Here is a 16,358-nt window from a genome sequence, read left to right on the forward strand (position 1 = left end):
AGACAGATCCCATTGTAATGGGATCTTTTATTAAAAGATTAGCACTATCTTCTGCAGTTGGTGGAAAAAAATCTGTTATCACTGAGTTATTTGCAGTTGTGGGGAGGGGGCGTTCGGTGGGGGGAGCCAGAGGGCGGGAGTGGAGAGGAGGGGTGTGGGGAGGGCTGGGCGGAGGGCGCGGGCGGCCGCGGCGCACCGGCCCCTGACCCGGCACTGTCCGGGCATTCCTGTCTGCATACTTCGCAGTCTGTTGTGCTTTGGTGGCTCAGAAAAGCGAAAGAATCGAAATTAAAAAGGCAGCTTTTGAATAAACAATACCATTTTCCGTTAAGTAATCGTTTTGTATAAAAGGAAATATCGCCTACTCAGTTTCATTGAGCGGTGCCAAAAAATGTTATAAATGAGAGACCGCCAACTTTTCTAAGGGGAGAATAATACCAGACTGTGCTTAATAAACTAGTGCCCTAGAAGTTCATTATCGATGTTGCAATCTTTTCTGATTCTGAAAGAAGACCGCCTACGTCGCCCCCATTCCCGTCTCGTCCTCCCAGGCTCCCAGTGAAAAGGCTGTCATTTGGTCACAGTTCTAGGTATTAAACTTTGATTTGATTTGGGTTTTGTTTGTTTGTTTGTTTTTGTTGTTTTCGTTTTGGTTTGGGCTTTTTTTAATGTTTTGTTTTGTTTTCCAGGTTTGGGGTTGGTCGGCGGGTTAATTGGGTTATGGCCTTTTTGGGGGTCCGAGTCCCGCCGAACTAGCAGTGTGTACGCCAGCCGCCTCCCGCCCGTCGGAAGTGCGGGGAGCGGGGTTTGTTCTCTGGAGCCACTTTGGAACGCGGACGACAGCGCCTCGCGGTCGCGGAGCTGACCTCGGCCGGCCAGCCGGGCGACGCTGCCCTCACTCCGCACCCCGGCAGGCTTCTCACCCATCTCCGCGCCCCGGCCGGCGCCCCAGGGGGTGACGAACGAGAGGCGCCCCTAAGGCGTCCCCGACCCCCGTGGGTCTGCAGCCCTCGCGGTGCGGGAGGCTCCCGGGCGCGGCGGCTTCGCGGGATTGCCGGGGCTGCCTCTCGCTACTGCGCTGCATCAAGATCTCCGGCGGCTCCGCCGCGCAGGGCTGGCGTGGGGCTGCGCGGGTGCGCGCCCTGGGTGCGCGCCTGTGTGTGCGTGCACCTAGAGCAGATCATTGGAGAGGGTTTCCAGAAGGTGGAAAATGTCACCTGATTCACACTGAACTTTTTAAATCTCCCCACCCCCGAGCAGACACACACACACATTAGGAGACCGCCCACCGCAGACAGCTAGGACCCCCGTATAGATTTAAAGAGAGACTGCATTCAGAGCCTGACGTTCATTCAATAGAGCGATCATAAGCAGGCTGGCTAGTGCTCGCTCCCTCTCCCTACTCCCCGTCACGCTGTTTGTGTGTGTCTCTCACTCTGCTGTACTGAGGATGTTAAATCAGAGAATCCACCCGGGCATGCTCTTACTCCTGATGTTTCTGTGCTACTTCATGGAAGATCACACAGTACAGGGTAAGACCAGATCGTTTATTTGCAGATATGCTTCTCTATTATTACTATTGTTTTCTGGGTTTTGGGCATGCTTTAGTTTGCTTGCGGTGTTAAACGCCTCTCTCCAAGGTCCAACAGACAGAAGTTAACTGTGGGCATGGGATTGCTTTGCACCAAGGTGCAGAGGTGTTATTTAAATTCCTTTTTAATCGGAATTTCGCACTGTTCTTCATAGGGATATAGGACTGATGAGGATGTTTTTTGGTATTTATTGTTATTATGCAGCATGAAGCAAAGAGCAGCATCGCAAGGGAACTTTCCCAGTCTCGGCTCCCAAATAAGTGCTCAAAGTTTGTTGGTAATTTAGCTCAGATTTTTATTTCGCTTACCCGACGGAAGGAGAGGTAGTGATGGGGGACCCCACTATTAAAGCTGACATTTTTAGAAACCTGTAAGTGGCAATTTTCTGGACAGTCTTGTAATATTGGGATTTCATCCTCCCTCCCTCTCTCTCTCTCTCTCTCTTTTTTTTTTTTTTTTAAGAAATGGTAGTGTAAATTCTCCTGCACTGAAGAGTATGTTTCAATACAGTGGTTGGTTTGGGTTTGAGGTTTTTGAGCGAGGCTTTTTTTTTTTTTTTCCTTCCCATGCATACAAAATAAACCCAAACCTGATATTGACAACTCTTAGGAGCCCTCTTTCGACACAAGGGAATACTGATTTTTTCAGTTTTGGGGCTTTCCCCCCTTATCTTGACCATGTTCCAAACACCACCTGGATGTCTTACCATTGCTTATTTTATGGGTTTCTTTCCTTTTTTTTTTTTTTCTTTTCTCCCTCACTACCGAGATAGAGCATACATTAATGTAATGCAAGAAACTGTAAAACACATAACTTTTTTTTTTTTAAGGGCGTTGTTTGTTCAATTATTTTTAGGGGGGGAGGGGGGAGGAGGGGGGGAAGAAGGGAGGGAGGGAACAGAAAAGGGGTGGGGGGGCTGGGGGAAGAGCAGAAGGAAGGATCTTCCCCGGCACTCAGCGGCGTCTCGGCTAGCTGATCCTGACCCCTTACAGCGGTACATTCCCATCGGAGGAAGAAGGCAGGATCAAGGCTTGGCTGGATTAGCACCAGAATAAATTGGTATTGAGTTGCTGGAGAAGTCACATTGGTTATTCACGAGAGACTCATCCCAACCAAAACTCTCCAGCTAAAAAAGGGGGAGTTGCTTGGACTAATGTTCTTGGCTTGACTCCACAAATAACAGGGATACTATTGGGGGGGGGGGGGGGGGAAGGGAAGAGGCAACCTTCCCCCAACAAAACCCACTCTATCCGGTCTAAGGACAGTGTACTTTCCTCTGAAATGCCTGCGGGAGAGATGCCACCTATAACTTTTCCGGCTTGATCGATTTTTACAACTCTATAGGGACCTCCTACTCTATGTGCCCTTGCATTTTATGTACTTTACTCACTTTTTTTTTGAGCTTTGCTGACTTACATTAGTGAAGGAAACACATTTGTTAATAGAAACAGCAGAACGTGGAGATTTCGAAAGACTTCTCTAACAGCAAATATTCCCAATTCGTGCAGATTGCAAAATGGGCTGGGACTAAAACTCTACGCTGCACTAAAACAATGCTGCTGTGCAGCCGCGGTGAGGAGGAGAGGGCAGGGGGAGGAGGAAAGAATTTGCAAGCACTATTTTCTTTTTATTTCCTTTTAAATGCACATCCTTTTCAAGATTATGTCACGTGCCGGCAGTGTTCCTTCTGCTCTTCATATGGAATAAATACCTCCAAAAACTGCCTCGTCCTGTTTGGATTGGGTCATTTCTTTTCTGTGGGATTTTGGTTGGCGTTTTTTCGGTTGGTTGGGGGTTTTTTGTTGTTGGGTTTTTTTGTTTGTGGGTTGTTTGTTTTTTTTTTGGGGGGGGGGAGGGGGCTGCTAGGTTTTGTTTGGTGGTGTGGAGTTTTGGGTTGCTCTTGTTTGTTTATTTGTTTTTATTTTTATTTTGGGGTTTTGGTTTGGGATTTGGTTTAGGGCTGGGTGGTTTTTTTTTTTTCGGTTTGTTTTTCTGTGGTTTGGATTTTGTTTTGTTTTTAAACTGCTCTCCCAAATGGGATGGAGTAGCTGCGGGTTATGAAATGGGACAAATAAAACTAAACAGTCTAGTAAAAGTAATTGCAAGGCGCACGTGTTGTGTCTGGGTCAGTGGTGACTGCCACTGATCCGGCTGGGTCTCCCACCCTCCCCCCCCCTCCCCCCCAGCTGGGAACTGCTGGCTCCGGCAGGCGCGGAACGGCCGCTGCCAGGTCCTGTACAAAACCGACCTCAGCAAGGAGGAGTGCTGCAAAACCGGCCGCCTGACCACTTCGTGGACGGAAGAGGATGTCAACGACAACACGCTTTTCAAGTGGATGATTTTTAATGGGGGAGCCCCAAACTGCATCCCGTGCAAAGGTGAGGGAGTGCTGGAGAGCTGCTCCGTGCAGAGAGGTTCAGGCGGGTAATGGGCTGACGGAGGAGGAGCGGGGACTGAGCTGAAATAGGGGAAGCGTGGTCCACCCACTTCCTTCCTCGGTAGGGCTTTGAGGGGCGTCTCGTACCAGCACCAGGATCAGCAAGGTAACCCCTGTTTCTGCTCAGCCGCCCTGCACATCGCGGGGAGGAGTGGAGCGACCTCCTCTCCCCTTCTGCCCTCACTGGAGGCGGGAATTTCCCTCTAGTAGTGTTTCCTGGAGGGAAGGAGAGGTGTTTTCTCTTTATGCTCTGGGGTCACAGAATCTTCTCTCTCTCTTTTTTTTTTTTTTTTTTTTTTTTAATCAGTTCTGACACCAGGTCTGTTCTGCACGCTCAGTACTAAAGTGGTGCCTCTTTCCTTCCATCAGAAACATGTGAGAATGTGGACTGTGGACCCGGGAAGAAATGTAAAATGAACAAGAAGAACAAACCTCGGTGTGTTTGTGCTCCGGATTGCTCTAATATCACTTGGAAGGGCCCTGTGTGTGGCTTAGATGGGAAAACCTACAGGAACGAGTGTGCCCTTCTCAAAGCCAGATGTAAAGAACAGCCTGAACTTGAAGTCCAGTATCAGGGCAAATGCAAAAGTAGGTTTGCAAATCTAATGTGATCTCCCTCCAATGACAAAGTGTGTGTGTTTGAGTGTAGGGAGGAGGAGCTGTTGGAGGTACTTCCCCACAGGAACCAGTGTTCTAAATGCTGGGAGACAGTAACTAAACTATGCTCAACAAATACAGACATATCTGGATTGAGGGTTCCCCACAGTCTTGCAGCATTTGAGTCCTACCAGCTGCCCTGAGAAGGGCACATTTCCTTCACTGACCCTTTAAATGCATGAAACTGCTTATAGCTTTTATCTTATCATTTGTTTCATTATGACACCCATTTCACTCCTCATTGGGGCTTTGGGATCTCTTATTAATCACTGTGTATTTCTGTTTTTATTTCAGAGACCTGTAGGGATGTTTTATGCCCAGGCAGCTCCACATGTGTGGTTGATCAAACTAATAATGCCTACTGCGTGACATGTAATCGAATTTGCCCAGAGCCTACCTCCCCTGAACAGTATCTGTGTGGGAATGATGGCATAACTTATGCCAGTGCCTGCCACCTGAGGAAAGCTACCTGCCTACTGGGAAGATCCATTGGATTAGCCTATGAAGGAAAATGCATCAGTAAGTATCTCAGTCAGAGCTTAAGGGTGGAGGGAGCTTCTTCCTCCACCAGCTATTTCAGAATACAGTGCATGCAGTTGGGTGGTTGTGGCTAATGCTGGGGAAAAGGAGAGAGTTCCAGCAGCCTGGACTAGTACTCCACTTTAGGAAAAGGAGAGTCAGGATGAGCTTTGATCCAGAAAAGACTGCAGATGGGATGAGAGAGTAAAGGGCCCAATCCTACTTCTCTTGCTGTCACTGTGGGTGCTGACATTAATTTCCAACAGAGAAGTACTCACCATTACATAGCTGATGACACAGTTACGGCATAACAAAGTCTCAATATTCAGTGGATCTGGATTTCTAGAAACTGTTGCCTTCAAGAGGTCTTGGCAAAACTTGCACTAACCTAATTGGAATCATCTCATCACTTTTTTCGTCTTTAAAAGTATTACAGAGTTTGGAGATATTTAGTAGGTGAACAGAAGAAAATAATCTCTGGGCATCCTGACACTTTGTACTTTTATTACCAGAAAGGACTGATAGCAAAGTGTGTTACAAGGAAGCATCTTTAGGACAGTCTCTGCTCCCCAAAACTGCAAGGTGGATGTGGGGAACTATAGGGCTGCTTTTAGTTAGCATAGGTTGAGGTGAATTCTCTTTCCAATCTTGTAGACAACTATTCTATGTGGATTAGTATAAAAATAATTGATTTAGAAATGGTGAATATGTTAGCAAATTCTGCACTTGTCACTAATTTGGGGAACTGAATTTCCACTGTTACCAAATGGAACAGGAAAGTCATGTACAATAGGCAAATATAAGTCTGCATTCCCAGCACCAAACTCTGCTGGCACAGCTGTCTTTCCTCCCTCACATACACACAAGCAATGGTGATCAAGGGACTACTTGCTTGAACAAAATCAGCAAGTGTCACCACATCCACTGCATGTGAGCTTCATCTATTCATGGTTATCAGGGGAGAGAGAGCTTGGAGTTGTTTGTTGTTGCTTTTCTTCTTTTCTGTGTCTTTTTACTTACTTCCAGTATCTTGTGTATATTTTTAGAAGCCAAATCCTGTGAAGACATTCAGTGCAGTGCTGGGAAGAAGTGCTTGTGGGATTTTAAGGTTGGCAGAGGTCGTTGTGCCCTCTGTGATGAGCAGTGCCCTGAAAGCAAGTCAGACGAGGCAGTCTGTGCCAGCGATAACACAACTTACCCAAGCGAGTGTGCCATGAAAGAGGCAGCCTGCTCCATGGGCGTGCTTCTAGAAGTAAAGCACTCTGGATCTTGCAACTGTAAGTGAAATTTTAGCTCTGCAGACACTTAAAGCTTCTGAAGGCCAATTCCTAGGTAATGAAGACTTACACCTTCAAACATAAGAAAGCTTGATGTAGAGATTCAAGACACAGTGCTGATGTCGTATAAGTATGTATCTGTCGCACACACACTTTGATTACTGATATAATGCAATAGACTTCCAACAACCAGTTGGCATTCAAATGGAGTTTTGGGGATATTCTGAGGACAAGTCATTCTGTCAGAAAGGGGCTACCCTAAGAGTGTAATTCTAGTGATTCTATTGTTTTTTTTCTACTTTGTCTGCTCTCCTGTGCTTCACTGATTACTTTATTAACACTTGGAAAAACTCGAACTTGGTCCAAAAGAACAAGCTTAATGGTAGCACGCAGGCATCTGGCTCTGCACAGTTGCCTCTACTAACTGAATGAAGGACACAAAGCAGTTAACCTAGAACACCAGAGCGCTCTTTATTTGATTTCAGGAATCTGCCAATAAAACCTGAGCCATTGATTCTTCAGAACTTTCTGCAGTTATGACTTCATAGATTATGTGTAATAAAACCTTATTGCATAACAGCAGATGCCAAAGAGCATCTCACTACAAGTCGCATAAAATGCAACGCTGTATTACGGCTGTTCAGAGGGCTTTGAAAACATGCACTGAGCTGCTTCTGCGCTGTTGTTGTCCTTATTTAAACAACAGCTCCCCTGTATTCCCCCATCTAGCCATTAATGAAGACCCAGAAGATGAAGAGGAAGATGAAGACCAGGACTACAGCTTTCCTATATCTTCCATTCTAGAGTGGTAAAACCTCCATCACTATTGGAACAGCCAATGGGCATGAAATCAATGTCCATACTGTAAATAAGTGTATGCTTATTTATTTTGGGGAGAAAAAAAAAAAAAAGTATACATATAGTTGAGTCTCGTAGACATTTATTTATACTGTGTCATGTTTTATAATTTATACATAAAATGTCTGGTTGACTGTACACCTTTTTTTTTTTTTTTAAGAAATTTATTCGTTACGGGAAGAGCAGTGTTATTTATTGTGAGGTCTCTTGCTTGTAAAGTAAAGCTTTTCTTTTTTTCTTGTAAACTATAGAAGTTCATTCCTTGGAGCTTACCCACATGAACTCATCTCTTTGTTACACTGATGTTAACTCCTTTCCACTTTAACAAACTTGCATGTCAGTTTCTGTTATGTTTATTTATTGGATTCTCTTCTTGCTGGTTCTGTACATAAAAGATCCCTCTGGCTTTTGTTTACAAGGAATCTTGACTGACCAAAAGGCATTGTAACTCAATTAAATGTATTTCCAAGGTACAGTGAGGCAATCTTTAAGGAAACTTCTTCCACTTTCCTCTACCATGTACTGAAGTGATCTCAATGTTCTGAGCATATATACTATACTATAAGAATTTTGGACCCAAAGAAATAGAATTATTAAGGTTGTTAATAGCCACAGCGTTAACTGTAATAAGAATAAAGGTTTTATTTTTATTGCTTTATTTTTTGTAACATGCATAAATGTTTTACCAAGTGTTTCCTTTAAGATGGTCTTGCAGTACCACTTTCAAAGCTTTCATTTCCCAATCATTGTGTCATTAAAAGTTATATCAAAGCTTTACCTGTTCAAGTTTCTTGCTTTTCATAACACTTTTTTCTGACGCAACTTTTGTATTTTCAAACATGGTGAGTTAAATATAAATTCATTTAAATATATAGTTTTGTACTTTTCTACCATGTAAATGTGCAATGTATATAAAAGTTATAATGTGTATTTGTAAATAAATGATGAGTGAAAAATAATAATAAAAAAAAAAAAAAAAAGGAATTTTCCCTAAAGGCAACACTCCTTTTTTCCTTCTAAATGATTCTGACCCTCTAGTGCAAAAAAAGCCATAATGACGATCAGGGGAAAGGCAGCTTGTGCACAGTGTAACAGTGAAACACACTGCTTAAGGTCAAAGCTTTCAGATGATCTTGAAATCCTTTCTTTTTTCTTTTTCCTTTATTTTTTTTTTTCTTCCCCAGACAGGACCAAGGTCTCCATTTCATTGATACTAAGTAATTTTAACTCCAAGTACAGTGATAGAGGGGGTAGGGATTCAACATTTTTGTTTCCCTCTCCATCCTCTGAATAAAGAGCCTGCCATTTCTTGTCTAATTCTGGGGGGCAAAAGGGGCAGGGATTGGATACACATCTGAATTTTTGTTAAGCTTCAGATGCATGCTACAGGAGTTGAAGTTCTGTCACCATTTTAGAGGACCAGTAAGAAAAAAACAAAACATGACCTATTTATACAAATTGAAGATGTACAACAATAAGAACAAAACGCACAAAAAAACCAAACAACAAACCAAACTGTCAAGGTGTACATTATCGCTTACAAATCATTTTCCTCCACAAGGAAAGTGAATTCTTTTTGGCAAAGTAATATTCAGACTGGGCACACTTTTAAGAGTAGATACTAATACAATGAACTGAGGAACAATAATGGTCATAAGCACAGCAGGGATCAAAATCCTGTTTTATGCTACCTGTCTTAACGCTGTGTTCCCAGATAAGGTCATGCTTCCCATGCTGCATAAAACTTGAAAATGTGCTTAAGCACCTTACCCAGTGGTGTTTTAAGTACTTTGCTGAAGTTTTGACTATAGAAGTTGACTTAGCTGTTTTGTTTAAATACACATCGCATTTAAAGGCTGTTCCTCCGACAGTCTTCTTTACATTCTTTATTGTTAACTCTATTTTATTATGGATTACTTAACATTGTCCAAAGTAAATATATTTTTATTCATTTAAGAATAGATAAAAACTACAAGCATGCATTTATAAGATTGTATGCAAAATGATGGCCAAAAGAATTATGCCCTTCATCCTCCTATTCCTTCGTTTACACAAGTAGTCTCTTTGGAAGGAAATACATAATGAGAGGATGGAAGGGAGCAGGATTTTGGTCTCGTGAGTGAACAAAACCTAGAATGAAAGAAAACAGAGTCCAGGAGAACAGAAGGATGGGAAAAGAACCTATCAGAAAAGCTCTCCAGGAACAAATAAACACATGGCAACAACAGAGACAAAATGTTTAATAGATATGGAAAGTATCAGGGAAGATTTTTCTGAAATTCAGATAGGCACCAGCCACTTCATTTCCAACAAATCAAAACCATTAAAAAATATTTTTAATTGTAGATTTATTATCTATCTTACACAGACACTGTAGCAGAGCAGGATTTTGGGGTTCTATCTTTATGTCCTGCTGCTGGTTTACAAAATAACTTTGAGAAAGTCACTGACAGATGAATTAAAACAAAGCTCCAAAAATGCCAGGAACCTATCTTTGTGCATACGCATGCCCATGTCTATGAAATGGCCACAGAACTCTATACCAGTTTTTTTGCTGATAAGTTTTCTAAAAGTTCTGCCACTGATTTCCCATTGCTACTTCTGTTTTCACACCTATGAAAATCTTGAAACATATCTTGCACCAAAGCCTGCCTGTGATGTACAAGTGAGGCATCTCCTAAGATTTTCCATATGGTGTCTTCTGAGCATGCCTAACAGATATCAACTACATCAGGAAGCACAACAGCCCCAGAGACTTTCTCCCAGAAATGTGTTCAGTGGTTTTGGTAGCACAGCTGCCAACATTATACTTCATATCATACTTGTAGATAAGGCTTCATACTTGTTCATAGAATCATAGAATCAATAAGGTTGGAAGAGACCTCAAAGATCATCAAGTCCAACCTGCCACCCAACACCTCATGACTACTAAACCATGGCACCAAGTGCCACATCCAATCCCCTCTTGAACACCTCCAGAGATGGTGACTCCACCACCTCCCTGGGCAGCCCATTCCAATGGCTAACAACTCTCTCTGTGAAGAACTTTCTCCTCACCTCAAACCTAAACTTCCTCAGGCGTTGAGACTGTGTCCTCTTGTTCTGGTGCTGGTTGCTTGAGAGAAGAGACCAACCCCCTCCTGGCTACAACCACCCTTCAGGCAGTTGTAGACAGCAACAAGGTCTCCCCTGAGCCTCCCCTTCTGTCCAGGCTAAACAATCCCAGCTCCCTCAGCCTCTCCTCATAGGGCTTGTGCTCGAGACCTCTCACCAGCCTCGTTGCCCTTCTCTGGACATGGTCAAGAGGCTCAATGTCCTTCTTAAATTGAGGGGCCCAGAACTGGACACAGGACTCAAGGTGTGGCCTAACCAGTGTGGAGCACAGGGGCACAATGACTTCCCTGCTCCTGCTGGCCACACTATGCTTGATGCATGCCAGGATGCCATTGGCCTTCTTGGCCACCTGGCTCATGTTCAGATGGCTGTCAATCAGTACCCCCCAGGTCCCTTTCTGTTTGGCTGCTCTCCAGCCACTTCAACCCCAGCCTGTAGCTCTGCATGGGGTTGTTGTGACCAAAGTGCAGCACCCGGCACTTGGATTTGTTGAATGTCATCAAGTTGGACTCTGCCCATCTGTCCAGCCGGTCAAGGTGCCTCTGGAGTGCCCTTCTACCCTCTAACCCATCAACATCTTCTTCCAACTTGGTGTAATTTGCAAATTTACTGATGACTGACTCAATCCCCTCATCCAGATCATCAATAAAGATATTGAACAGTATGGGGCCCAGAACTGATCCCTGGGGGACACCACTAGTGACTGGCCATGAAGTAAGAGATGCAGGTTCACTGCCAGTCTCTTCCTGAAGAGATCTTTCCATCCACCACCAGCTCTAGGTAAAGCGCAGGATGCAGAACTGTCTGCTATGCTTGCCAGAGCCATACTTCTATAATGGAGAGGAAGCAATATTCATTGAGAGATAATTTGCAACCCTAATAGGTGCTCCATTTGAAGAGGAAGTCCTGGGTTCGTGCCCTAGGGGCTGCCTACATATTTTGCATTTGTAATTGAGTAACATACATAAATAGTGCTTGAAGCAGGGGCCAGAATCCAGGTTGCCTCCCCTCCTCCTTGACCCAGTAAGTGCATGCCTCCATCCTTGAGCTATGAAATCATGTTTAACTCTCTACTTAAATCAAGACTACAAATCCCACATCTTTTTCTAAACTGAGTCATAGTTAAAACAGCAGAGTCTTTACTTCTAAGGGGAACTTCCTTGGAAGTGGGAATGTAGACCTAATTACCCCAGTCTAAGCAAGGTCCTGAACTCCACTTTTGCCCCCCCCCCCCCCCCTCCTAGTTGTGCTTTGGTCTGATTTAATGCACAGGCTATCCTGCGTGATGTTTAAATGAAGAAACAGAAATGTCTGGGTGTGTAAGTACAAAAAAGTGATTTCCAGCTCTGAAACCATCTTGCACAAGCTCCTAAAGCTAGAATACAAATACATTTTCAGAAATACCTTTATCTTCAGTGTTTTCTGTTGTCTGGAATACATATTCCTCTTGCTATAAATCATATTTCTGAAACCCCTGTAGTTCACCATGGAATACACTTTGGTACTGAATCCCAGGCCTGTGAACTCCTTTCACAAATGCAGACACAGTAACACAGAGTGGAGAGTGTATATTTGAAAACAGAAACCCATATTCTAGCACTTAAATAAAATCAGTTTAATTCTAAGAGAGCCAGCTGAGGCAGTTGAATGATAAGAATATTGCCTCTAAAGCCCTGGTTCCCAAATGCATCTGTCTGCGCAATACATGCAAGAAAGCTTACACAATTTTGATCACATTCAAATGTGTTCCTGATAGCTGTGTTCGTATGACAGACTTATGAACAGTATCATGGACCTCTTTTGCACCTTTTACCTCTTTGCTCGCTTTCTGTCTGCTGATACATCTCAACTAAAACTACATTCCAAGCCTCTCAGCAAATTTCAAACAGCTGCCATTCCTTTTTTTATGACATTAAAATGTTTCCTTCTTCCCCTCCAAATGGGAATCAGGTGAAATTAAATTTCAGCATGCAGAGCAGTTCTCTAGACAATGACATTTTACTATACAATGAATCACCAGTACAGAAACATCTGTATCTTATCCCTTTGAAGAACTAGGATTCCATGCTTTCTGCTGAAGCATAACATTCGTGCACAGACCAAGGGGTTCACAAGGTATCGGATTTTAAAGTCATAACTCCCTGAAGATAAGGTAATTAATTTTTGGTTTGATATTTCTGTACTTCCACAGCCTTTTCACCCATTATGACAGCATGAATTTTGCAGGTAATTTATGAAAAATAGTATGTACAAGTTAACTTTTTTGTTGTCATTGTTGTTGGTTTTGGGGTGGTTGTTTGGTTTGGGTTTTTCTTTTCCTAGACAGACATAAACACACAATGGAACCTGGTGGCTGGACTTTGGTGACATTCATTGGTGGGATCATCTGTATAATTCAAATTCATTCATTACTTCTAAATAATGCAGATAATTCTATTATCACACAGTAGAGAAATATGACATGAAACCAAAGTGCAAGCCAGAATGTTCCACTCGGAGACCGATTTGGAACTAAAACCACATATGATTAATTTTCCTGTAATTAACAGGTAGATTCATGTTTAATGGATTTGCTCGTCTTCACCATGGGGTAGAAGAGTACTAAGTTGTCAGAAAAACCAAGAAGGAACTCTGGACTTTGATAACAGTTAATCAGTCTTCCTTCATGGTGCATGGTTCACCAAGGTGGCCCAGTGTTGATTTGAATGGGTAAAGGCCCCTGAATTTCCACCAGTGATACTCAGTAATAGCATCTGAAACTCTCAGTGCTTCAGAGAGGTCTACCGATACTCAGAATTCCTCAGAATGAAACCACAGAACTCACATTCAAGAACTGTATTTTACTCACCTGGTTTTAAAGTACTTAAAAATGAATGTTGTAACTATTTTTCATAGCATGTTACAGGTTCACAGCAAAAGTAGCATTTTAAAAATAAAGTTCTTGCCCTTTGTAGCATGCTTATATGCAAAAATACAGTTTTACATAGGAACAATTAGCAATTTAGAATGCATTTATTTGAATAAGTGTCCCTATCAGCCTTCTGCTGAGCTTCATGTTATGTACTCTTCATTTTAAGTTTCAATCACTTCATATTTTAGGAGGCACCTGGAACTACAAGGATGATGTTGGTGGGTGGCTGTTGTTAGAAACACTCAGAAGACACCAAAATATCCTACCATTTGATTTATAAACGGGAAGCATTGCTAAAAGACGTCACATGGCAAGCTAAGTAGATAAGCCAGACAGGCAGTTAGCAAGTCCTTGGACTATGCAGACAAAGTTGGCACTGATGACAAGTGAGCCCAGCAGAAGTTCAGATGCTGGAGCACCTGTCCTGCCACAGGAGCTTGAAAGATGGAGTTGCTCTTGTCTGGAGAAAGGAAGACTTTGGGGACGTCTCAGAGTAGCCTTTTCCACCTATGAGCAGGTCATTTTGTGGGCAGAGCCAGGCTCTTTGTAGCAGTGCATGGTAGCAAGACAAGAAAAAACAGGCGTAAGTTGAAACAAGAGAAGTTCCAACCAGGTATAGGGCAAACCTTTTTGTCCATGAGGACAACCCAGCAAATGAGTTCCTGACATCCCTTCCAAGATGAACTGTCCAATGATCCCATGAAGATCCCATGCCATCCACTTCTAAGTCTTACAGACTCCAAAATCAGAAAGGATTAAAAAGAAACAATTCCCTCATGAGACATTGAAGGAACGATCATAACACCACAGCTGCTGGATGTGACTGTCAGCAGAAATATAGAATGTTCCTTCTTTAATATGTTTTTCCCTTAAATGATCCTAAAATTTCCCAATTTTCCCCACTAACTTTTGGTGAATCTTCTTTGCTCTTCAAGGAATGCAACATCTATTCACTAGAATATTCATCCGTGCTAAACAGAATGTGTAATGGAGAAAATACATGCAAATGTACAAAAGTTTCTGGCCGCACTTTTAAGCAAAATCAAGTAAATACAATGTAAGAGAGAGGTTAAAATGCAGTTTAAAACTATTGTATTGTTCAGATTTGTAATTTAAAAAAAAATAGAGCTAACAATAATTCTCAAAGAAACAATAACTAGTAACAGCTAGACTGGTCAAGACAGCAAGAAAAGCAGAAAAACCCCAAACACCCAAGTCAAGACACTTGGAAAAATAATGGGAAATGCCCACTGGAGCAACAAAAAAGAGCCCTGCAGGGATCTTTCCCACAATCTTACCCCCATACAGATGGTTTAGTCAGAGTATTTAAAATCTTTGTTTCAAATAGTGACTCCACCAAAACTGCAAAAGTCTAAAATGTTTGGCATAAAACATATATAAATATTTAGTATTTCCACATTTGTACTTCAGCTCCAGAGAAATTATTTTTCATTAATTTTATGAGAAAGAAAAAACAAACTGAGTCTATGTCTATAAAGATACACAACTGAAGCTCCAAATTTACACAGCCCATAAATTCAAGAGTAGCACTTCCCAACCCAGCATGCCTGGAAGCTGTGACAATTTGTTTATTAATCTCCCCGGCATTCTCTGCTTACAGGCTCTGATGGAACTTCAGCCCTAATTGAAAGGCACTCATCACTGTCAGCAACCTAGCAAGCAGTACCACATGCAGTGACAGGGTGAAATCTAGCCAGGGCCCCCAGCAGAATCCTGATCAAAACCCCTACTTTCCTGTCTGGAATAAAAGAGAGAACCTGCAGCATTTAGCTGCAGCCTATGCACAGCACGGACAGTGTAACACAGACTTTAGAACATACAGTGTCTCTGTTTGGATGTGTTTCACAGATAGTCTACAAGTAAATAGCTATTTATCTCACACTGCAAAAAATTAGTTTTACTATGGTCTGTCCTTGGTATTAATACCATTTTATCTATACATGCAGATGGGTTGCTGCATTGTAATTCTGGAGCCACGCATTCAGACACATACTTTGGACCCTAAAATCACCTGTGAGTATACCTTACTGTTCCTGCCCATCATGACACCAGCTATTAGTGAGACATTTTCACTTAATTAGTGAGACATTTCCACCTAATCTACACACAAGTCCATTTTTATCAGACCCTCAGATGTACAAGAAATGCTATGAACACTGAAGTGCCATCTACTGGTATATCTTGTGCTAGCCATGTTTCTTGGAGTCTACCATGGAACACACGAAATAGGAGATTCTTCTCTGATACTGATTTCTTGGTGCCTTTGAGTAACAGACCTTGCCAGAAGTGTTATAAGCTCTCTACTATAAAATGAAGATGTTACGAGTTCATAGCCTGTGTACTTTCACAACCTGTGTAAAGTTCTTTAAGAGGTAGTGGTAGAACATTCTGCCAGGGAGGCAGGAACTTTTGCACCAGCTCCTCCACATTCAAACTTAGCACTTCCATGGAAGACATTAAAAAATCAATCATGGGATTGCTGAATGTTAGGGGTTGAAAGGGACCTCCCTAGATCATTGAGTCCAACTCTACCAGCCAAAGCAGGATCATGTAGGGCAGGTCACACAGGAATACAGCCAGGTGGGTTTTGAAAGTTTCCAGAGGAGACTCCACAACCTCCCTGGGCAGCCTGTTCCAGTGTTCTGTCACACTCACCATAAAGAAGCATCTCCTGTTGTTAAGGTGGAAAATGAAGTGGGAGATACGAAAGAAAAGAACTGAAGACAACAAAGGAAGGACAAGGGACAAGAAGGTAAAGAACAGTAGGAGTTAAGACGGAGGAAAGTTGGTAGAATACAGTGCGAGTGATTAATTGCTAAAGACAATACAATTTACACCGCAGTTTTAGCAGATGTGTATGTGTTGCTCCAGCTGTGGGAACAGCAGACTCTCCAGATCTTGTTTCTGACACACAATAACTGCAAACTCTATTATGCACAAATAATAAATCTAAGTAGCACCTCCAACATATG

At 42.7% G+C, this 16,358-nt stretch overlaps 1 protein-coding gene across 1 annotated transcript; it reads left to right on the forward strand.

The window, feature by feature from the left end:
- Positions 1-960: 960 nt before the first annotated feature.
- Positions 961-8,222, forward strand: FST (follistatin). The gene is made up of 6 exons (XM_009905062.2): positions 961-1,532; positions 3,779-3,970; positions 4,399-4,617; positions 4,981-5,205; positions 6,252-6,482; positions 7,212-8,222. Exons 1-6 carry the CDS (start codon positions 1,451-1,453, stop codon positions 7,292-7,294), a joined length of 1,032 nt encoding a protein of 343 aa, XP_009903364.2. The 5' UTR covers positions 961-1,450; the 3' UTR covers positions 7,295-8,222.
- Positions 8,223-16,358: the final 8,136 nt, after the last annotated feature.

The sequence above is a fragment of the Dryobates pubescens genome, chromosome Z, assembly GCF_014839835.1.
Source record: "Dryobates pubescens isolate bDryPub1 chromosome Z, bDryPub1.pri, whole genome shotgun sequence".
NCBI lineage: Eukaryota > Metazoa > Chordata > Aves > Piciformes > Picidae > Dryobates > Dryobates pubescens.